The 9,104-nt window shown below is 32.4% G+C and overlaps 1 protein-coding gene across 1 annotated transcript; it reads left to right on the top strand.

Annotated features, from left to right (window-relative positions):
- The first annotated feature begins 7,367 nt into the window (after positions 1-7,367).
- LOC140843768 (olfactory receptor 6C2-like) lies at positions 7,368-8,306 on the top strand. Its single transcript, XM_073214193.1, has one exon. The coding sequence runs from the start codon at positions 7,368-7,370 to the stop codon at positions 8,304-8,306; it is 939 nt and encodes a 312-aa protein (XP_073070294.1).
- The last annotated feature ends 798 nt before the right edge of the window (positions 8,307-9,104 follow it).

Genomic DNA, 9,104 nt, shown 5'->3' with positions numbered 1-9,104 from the left:
ATTCATCCAAGTCATAGCTTGTATTAGTTCTTCATTTTCATGGCCTATATCATTCATCAGAGTATTAAATATAACCAGTCATGCAGAGATTGCCATATTGACTATAGTACAGGCACAGGCTTAAACTGGAATAGGACCCCTTTGAAATATAAATGTATATGAATATAGCACATTTAATGTATTCATTCATCCACTGATAGTCATTTGGTTCTTTTGTACATTTTTGTTTTTGTGGATAATGCTTCCATAAACACTTGTGTATGGGTTTTTGTGTGGATATATATTTTCATTTCTCTTGGGTATATGTTTAGGAATGGAATTGTGGTGAATAGAGTCCTATTATACTCTACATTTAATCTTTAGTGTAAGTGCAAGACTTTTCCAGCATGGCTGCACCATTTTACATTCCCACCAGCAATGTATGAGCATTTGTATTTCCCCACAACTTTGTCAGTACTTGTTAATATCTGACTTTTTTATTCTATCCATCCTATTGGCTGTGAACAGGTATCTCGTTCCATTGATTTGTATTTCAATGATGATTAATAATATTCAACACCTTTTTTTGTGTTTACTGGTAATTTGGATATCTTGGATGAAGGATAACATTATTAGCTATAAGGTACATTCAGCCACATGTAAATATATGTATAAAATATATAAATCATGTATACAGATAAATGTATGCTTCGTGAATTTTCACAAAGTGAATGCATCCTTGTAACCATAGTCAGAATAAAGATAAATTATTATCAAAGAATCCCCTTCCATACCAAAGAATACTTATCTGTTCAAAGGTGACAGGAGTCTTGACCTTAACAGTTGCAATAATTATTTTTAACTTTTCTTGAGTTTATATAAGTCAAATCACACAGTTTCTGGTTTTTTTGCATCCAAAATTATATTTGTGAGCTTATACATGTTGTTTTATTAAGTCATTGACCATTTCCATTGCATAAATATATACCAATTCATTCTTTTACTACTCAAGATCAGTAGGGTGATTCCAGTTTGGTGGTATTTATAGGGAATGCTGCTATGCACATTTTTCATACTTCATTTTTTGGTGGTATTTATTAGCAATGCTGCTATGCACATTTTTATTCTTCATTTGAGGGACACATAAATATTACTTTTGCTTCAGTATTGTATACTTAGGAGTGCTATTATTGTATCAAAGGTGTATGTTTTGTGATAATTGGCGCCAGAAACAGATCTCCAACATCATGGTACTAATTAGTGCTCTCACACCAGTGGTACATGAAAATTCTAGCACCAAATCCACAGCAGCGTGTGATATTCTTTTTTTAATTTTAGATACTGTAGTGATTTTGGAACAATGAAAAATAGGAAACAAGCAAAAAGATGATAAGTGTAAATCTAAATGTGCAAAGATTATCATATTAGATGAAGTACAGAGTCAAACTATATGCTTATACAAGGCATTCTTTTGAAATACAAATATACAGATATTTTAAAAGTGGAGGTTGGAAAATTAACAAATACATAATTATGCAGAATATTTCAAAACCCTTTTATCAACCACATTGATAGAGCATGTCCAGAGAAATGGAAAAGACATAGAAAGCTGCAATAATAATAATTGCCTTGTCCAAAATAACCTTTAGCGGTAACAACCCCAAACTGAAGGAGAATACACATTCCTCTTAAGTGCTCATGGACAATTTACCAATATAATCTAATTCTGAAGCATAACAATATCTTAACAAATCTGGAGATTTGAAATGCAAGAATATTCATTCTCCAAAAAGGAATTCAATAAGACCTAGAAATAATTAATGTTTGTGATGCTTCCGTATTATGTATACTTTTGGTTTATTTATTTTTAACTCCATAAAAAAGCATTTAGTGGCTAACCTATTGTTCAGACTATTGGTTGTTCAGGAGCATTTTGTTTAATTTCCACATATTTTGGATTTTCCAATTTTTTTCTTGTATTAATTTCTAGTTTCATGCTCTTGTGGGGCAGAAAAGATACTTGATATAGTTTCAGTCTTCTTAAATTTAAGGCTTATAGCCTAACATGAGATCTACATTGGAGAAATGAGCTGCAGATGCATGAGAGGATTGAGTACATGGCTGCTATTTGGTAGGATGTTCTGTGTATGCCTTTTAGATCCATTTGTCCATAGTCTTTTTCAAGTCGTGTTTCCTTATTGGATTTCTGCCTGGATGTTTTATCATTGATGAAATTGGTGTCCTGAAGTCTCCTAATATTTTAGTATTTCTATTTTTCCTTTTAGGTCTGTTAATTATTGTGTTATATATTTAGGTGCTATGATGTTGAGCGCATATATATTTGTAATTGTTATATCTTCATGATGAATTTTTTTACTGAGATGTAATTTTTACAGAACATTGTGTAAATTTCAATTAACATCTCTGTCACATCACATAATTATCACTTCTTTTCTGGTGAGAACTTTTCAGACTACTCTCTTAGCAGTTTTGAACTATATAATACAATATTGTTGATTTTAACCACTATGCTGTGCATTAGAGCTCCAGAACTTATTCATCTTCTAATTGTAAGGTTATACCCTTTAATGACATCTCTCCATCCCGCCCCCCCATCTCCTGGTAACCACCATTCTTCTCTCAGTTTCTATGAAAACAGATTTTCATAGAAACTTTTTTGATTGCACAGATCAGTTTATCAGTCAGTATTTGTCTTTCTTTCCCTGAGTTATCTCTCTTAGCATAATGCCCTCAAGGCATATCCATGTTGCCGCAAATGTCAGAATTTCCTTCTTTCTTGAGGCTGAATAGCATTCTATTGTATATGTGTACCACCTCTTCGTCCTTCCTTCAGGTGTTCACGGAGAATTAGGTTGATTCCTTTCCTGGCTATTATGAATAATGCTGCAGTAAGCATGGGATTGCATGTCACTTCAGCACCTGTTTTCATTCCCTTTGTCTATGTCCCCAAAGTGTATTGATGGATCAGAAGGCACTTGTATTTTTAGTTTTTTGAGGACAATCCATACTGTTTTCCAAAAGGGCTGACCAATTTACATTCCCACACACAATGTAGGAGGGTTCCTATTATTTGGCATCCTCACCAACATTTATTACCTACTGTTTTCTGGATGGTAGCCATTCTAAAAGGTGGGACCTGATAGTTCATTGTGGTTTTGATTAGCATTTTCTGGTTATTTATGATGTTGGTCATATTTTCATATACCTGTTCTCCACGTGGATGACTTCTTTAAAAAATGCCTGGTTAGTTCAGCTGCCTATTTTTTAAATCAGGTTTTCATTTTGTTGTTGCTGTTGAGTTGTATGTGTTTCCTACATGTTTTGGATTTTTTGATGGTCCTAAATACAGTTTATCTGGTATGGTTTGCAAAAATTTTCTCCTGTTTGGTAGTTTGCCTTATCAGTTTGTTGATGGTGTCCTTCTGAGCAAAATTTTCTTAGTTTGATGTTGTCCTACTTATTGATTTTTGCTTTTGTCACTTGTGGTTTTGTGTCATATCCAAAATATTATTCCCAAGACTAATGTAAAGGAGATTCTTCCCTATACTGTCTTCTAGGAACTTTATAATTTCAAGTCTTATGTTCACATCTTTAATTCATTTCCAGTTAATTTTCATGAGCTTTGAAAGAGTGGAGTCCAATTCCATTTTTCTGTATGTGGTCATCCAGTTTTCCCAACACCATTATTGTAAATATTCCTTTTTCCAGTAAGTGTTCTTGGCTTCCTTGTGAAATAATATATGTGGAGGTTTATTTCTGAGCCATCTATTTTCCTGCATTGGTATATGTGCCTGGTTTTATGCCAGAACCATATTGTTTCAACTGTAGCTTTGTAGTATAGTTTGAAATCAGGAAGTGTGATACCTTCAGATTTGTTATTTTATCTAGTTATTACTCTGGTTCATAGAAAGCTATGAAAATCAACATTAAAGTATATAACTTTTTTCAATATTAATAAATATTAAACAAAATTGCATAAATATTAAATATTTATTAAATAAATATTTTATTTAATATTAATAAAATTAATAAATATTAAACAAAAATAATTTCAAATATAAATAACAGGACTCATTTAAAAAGTATGATGCATAAAGGATATGCAAAATGTGTGAGGCCTATTCAGAAAAAAATAATTTTTTTCTGAAAGGTAACATGAAATTCTACATGTAGAAAATAGCATAAAGACCAACTTAGAAGTGGTCATATATTTGCAACATATATCACAAATTGTTATCATAGAATAAGTAATAACAATGCACAGTTCTAGGAAATATTATAAAAAGGAAAAGATATTTATAGAAAAATGACTGCAACACACCTAAAAGTTGATATATAAAAAAACATGTTTATAATAAAAATTATAGAATCATATAATAAGCTCAAGATAGTCATTCCTTATAAGAGTGAATTTTTTCTTTAAGAAATCACAAAGATTCTACTGTTAGGATTGATTTCAAATCATAATGGAATAAACCAAAAAGAAATATTACTTATTCTCCAAATATGATACAAATTTATAACCATTGAGTAAAAAATAGTTTGTTTTTAATTATCAAAGTAGTTTGAAAACCTACCCACAAAGGACATTTCATATTTCTGAATATGCCAATTAATAAGAATATACTACAAGGAATTTTATGAAAGTGTGTAATAGAGACATTAAGTGTCTATTACTTTGAAGTTTAATTTTTCCATTCTTGGTATGTTAATATTTTAATAATGCATAGCAATTACATAAGGTGAAAATATGTTACCAAAGTAGAAAAGTAATTGTATCCTTTCATGGTAATTAGCAGTTAAAGATGTTATTGAATAAAAGGATATAAAGGTAGGCTTGCTCTTTTTCATTTGATTTTTATTTTCTGTGAAGTCCTCTGTTGCACATCACTGTGGAATCTTCAACTCTCTGAGGACATTGTCCCCACTGCTGCCTGTTTCAGGGTCTTTGCCAAAAGATTACACAAAAGATTCATAAATAACTTTGGATCCTAATTCATCTGGGACTTGAGTCCACATACAAGCCATGCAAACATTTCCTCGTCCTTCTAACCCTCAGGATGTTCAGGGATAAAGAAACAACTGAAACCACTATGTCTGTAGTATTTGAGAGACTAAGAAAATCATTTTCTTTAAGAAACAGTTTGATACATTTTTACCAAGATCAATGGATAGTTAATTGAATTGTGGTAAAAAGAAACAAGAGTCTATAATTTTGAGTTTATTGAAGATTTTGATAGGGCTGGATTTGTATATCAACAAATATTAGGTCACCTAAAAATAGGTGAAATGAAGGACTTCTGGAAGCAACCTTGAATTGGAAATCATCAGCTGACATAATTTAGATTCCTACAGTTTTTTAAAAGACAAAAGAAGGAAACATGTATTAGTGAAACAATAGTGTCTATTAATTTTTTCAAGATATTTAGGAGCAAGGACATGGCTCAAATTTCCAGACTTGTGTAAAGCACAGTGGTGTTAAGACTGAAGAAAAGAGAGGAAAGTGGGGGGAATGTTTCTTTTTTGTCTCAACTCTCATTCTACTTAATTATTTTAATTGCTTAATCCATTGCAACTATTCATTTAATTTATTGTTAGTTGTGTGATATACATATTCAGGGGAGTGCCCAACTCATCCTAAAACATCAAACCAGGGTCATCCTTGCATTCTTTATCAAAACCTGAAAACTCTTAGGTATTTACTATGGGAAATGGGCAGATGGTGAGTACAGAGTATCTCCTACTTCTGAAGGAAAGGATATTTTAAACTCATTAAATGAAACCTCTACATAACCAGTTAATTAGAATTTGCATAATGATTGATGTGGTTTTTCATCAAATGATTTATGGCCTTTAAGAAGCGTTGGAGATTGAAATCATTTTAGAAAGAATTAGTGTAGTTACTTGTTATTAAGTAAGGATCAACCACAGAGCAGATGATGGTCCAAAAGCAGAATTTAAGAGTTTTATTCTGTGTTGTTAATATATTTCTGGCAAGTGTATTGAATAAATATGGATAGAATCCAAAAAAGGAAAACTATTTCTCTGCTAAACAGTGATAAGTTAGGTAAGGTTTTTTTTTTTCTTTTTGCCTCAATGTGGGTATTATATATATTCTGAGTACATAGTCAGGTCAGGGTGTGACTCAGGAGCCACTCAGAACACTTCCTACACCAAACATAAAAGCCACCAAGAATCTTCTAAATTAGAGTCAAGATATGGCAGAAGTAAGAGTTGTCAGCGTAGTTTTAAAATTGAGTCCACATAATAAATATTATAACTTACCCAGGTCTGGGTATAAATATTACCTTGAATTAACTCTATATGTTAGTCTTCTAAAGCTCTGAGGTTACTACATTAAAAAAGATGAAAATGCTATTTCCAACAAATTTTTTTTACATCTGCTATTAAGCATAAAGAGTGATACAAACACAGAGAAAGTTCCTAATGTGGCTTGGGAGATTTGGGAGGACTTCTCTAAAAGGTTAAATAGAAACAGAGTAATGAATCATAAAGACCCAGGTATAGGTCAGAATCAGCGTAATGGATGTAGTAAGGGGGAGGGAAAACACATAAATGATTACACAAAATTTTTTCCAGATAGGTAGTACATATAAGATGACTTGTGCAGTGGAACAGGCTTTGACAGCATTGGTAGAGGAAACTAGAAATATCTTGTTTCACACACAACTGTTGTGTTTTTAGTTCATTCAGGAAAAAAATGCTACAAGCAGAAAGTGACAATAAGGAAAACCTTGGTTATTGATAAGGGAAATATTCTTAAGGGAAGTAGTATACCATGAGCTAATCTATTCCAAAGTGCAAATTAAAATAATAGTGCACATTTTAAAAATTCTCATGGAAGATTCTATTTTCTTTGGACTAGATTATTCAAAAAATTCCCTAAAAACATTATTTTTTTTCTGAAATACAGTCATGACCATTTAGTAGGCTATAAAGTCAACTTAATGTACATGTACTTATTTTTAATGAGATATATTAGAACATAAACATAAGAGAGTAGAGAACCTAAGGGTTAGCTTTTCATTTTTCAATATATGTGTTTAAGTATTTGTGTAGGTGTGAACAGGTACATTGGGCTGCAATATAAAATGTCTAACTTACCATATGTTGTAGTAAAAAACATTTGAAAGCCAGGTTTATGATCCATGTAATGATATGCTACCAATAGAGCCAAGAGCATGAATTATTTTTAAAACTCATTATCAAGAAAAACAAAATACATGTAAAACACATTGCTTGACTTTTCTGAACAAAAGTCACTGTAAGACAATTTTTCCACTCTCTACTCAGATCTTACTTCCATTGCTTTTACATGCAGACTGGGAAAAAGACAGGACCCAGGAATGAGAAACCACACATCTCTAACCAGTTTCATCCTTCTGGGATTGACAGATGACCCTCAGCTACAGATTCTGATTTTTATATTTCTACTGATCACCTACACGTTGAGTGTAACTGGAAACCTGAGCATCATCATCCTCACATTAGTGGATTCTCACCTTAAAACTGCGATGTACTTTTTTCTCCAAAATTTTTCATTGTTAGAAATCTCATTCACTTCTGCATGCATTCCTAGATTCTTGTACAGTATATCAACAGGTGACAGGACTGTTACATATAATGCTTGTGTATGCCAACTATTTTTTACAGACACTTTTGGTGTAACAGAATTTTTTCTCCTGGCTACCATTTCCTTTGATCAATATGTAGCCATCTGCAAACCCCTGCATTACATGACTATTATGAACTACAGGGTCTGCAAAAGGCTTGTCTTCTGCTGTTGGGTGACTACTCTGCTGATCATATTGCCACCACTTAGCTTGGGACTGGACCTGGAATTCTGTGCCTCTAATGCCATTGACAACTTTCTCTGTGATGCTAAGCCAATATTGAAGATCTCATGCTCAGATACATGGTTCATAGAGCAGATGGTGATTATCTGCTCTGTGATGGTTTTTATTGTGACTCTGGTGTGTGTGGTTCTGTCCTACATGTACATCATCAGAACAATTCTAAGACTCCCCTCTGCCCAGCAGAGGACAAAAGCCTTTTCCACCTGTTCTTCCCACATTATTGTGGTTTCTATCACCTATGGCAGCTGTATCTTTGTTTATATCAAACCTTCAGCAAAAGATGAAATGCCCATTAATAAGGGGATAACTATACTTACTACTTCCATTTCCCCCATGTTAAACCCATTCATTTACTCTCTGAGGAACAAACAAGTGAAAGAAGCCTTTAATGACTTACTCAAAAGATTTATACTGCTGTCAAAGAATTAGGGGAACATTGATGTCCAGATCCCTAAGCTCTTTTTCTTCTGTTTCTATCTAATTTTGTCTTTTCCTCATCTATGTTTGACCTTCCATCCAGTACTGACCCTGGTCAATTAACTGCTTTCATATCCTTATAAAAAAGCTTCTTTCAGATGATAATTGTAATGAAGAGAAATGAGAATAGGTGTTTCAGGAAATCTAAACTTGACTTCACTCCTAAGATTTCCTTACCATTGCTGAAAAGATTGGGAAATTTATCTTAAAATTAGTATAATAGTGAACATCATCACTCAAAAGAAAGCACACAGAAAAAGAAAAATAAAACAAAAACCTTACTCAAGTGGGAAGGAACTTATTATTGAAAAGAATCAATACTTTTCTAAGTGTTGGGAGGAAAAATTTCATAAATGCAAAGTAGTTTTCAATTAGGGAATATGAATAAGATTTATGACTTGAAAGAAGCATTTATTAATGTAGTATCTTAAAAATGACTTGATACACATATTATTTTATTGACTGGATCGTGTCCATTATAAAATTTCTTTAAAATTTGCCAAAGGGACATGATTTAAGTTACAATGAAGAGAGAAATGCACTGGCAATTCCTGTTTAAGATAAATCCTTCTCTGAAGTTACATAAAACAGATTAACATTGATGTCCCAATTAAAATCTTAGATCTTGAATGTAGAGCATTTAAACAAATGCTACTAACATATGAAGAGAAAAAACATCGAAGTAACAATGACTTGAATCTGTGAATAACAGATAAAGAATGGCATGACTGTAAGAAACAATCTTGTTAA

Source organism: Manis javanica, chromosome 10, assembly GCF_040802235.1.
Source record: "Manis javanica isolate MJ-LG chromosome 10, MJ_LKY, whole genome shotgun sequence".
In the NCBI taxonomy this organism is placed as follows: domain Eukaryota; kingdom Metazoa; phylum Chordata; class Mammalia; order Pholidota; family Manidae; genus Manis; species Manis javanica.
The sequence above is the reverse complement of the archived record's forward strand: the minus strand, read 5'-3'. Positions and strand labels throughout refer to the sequence as shown.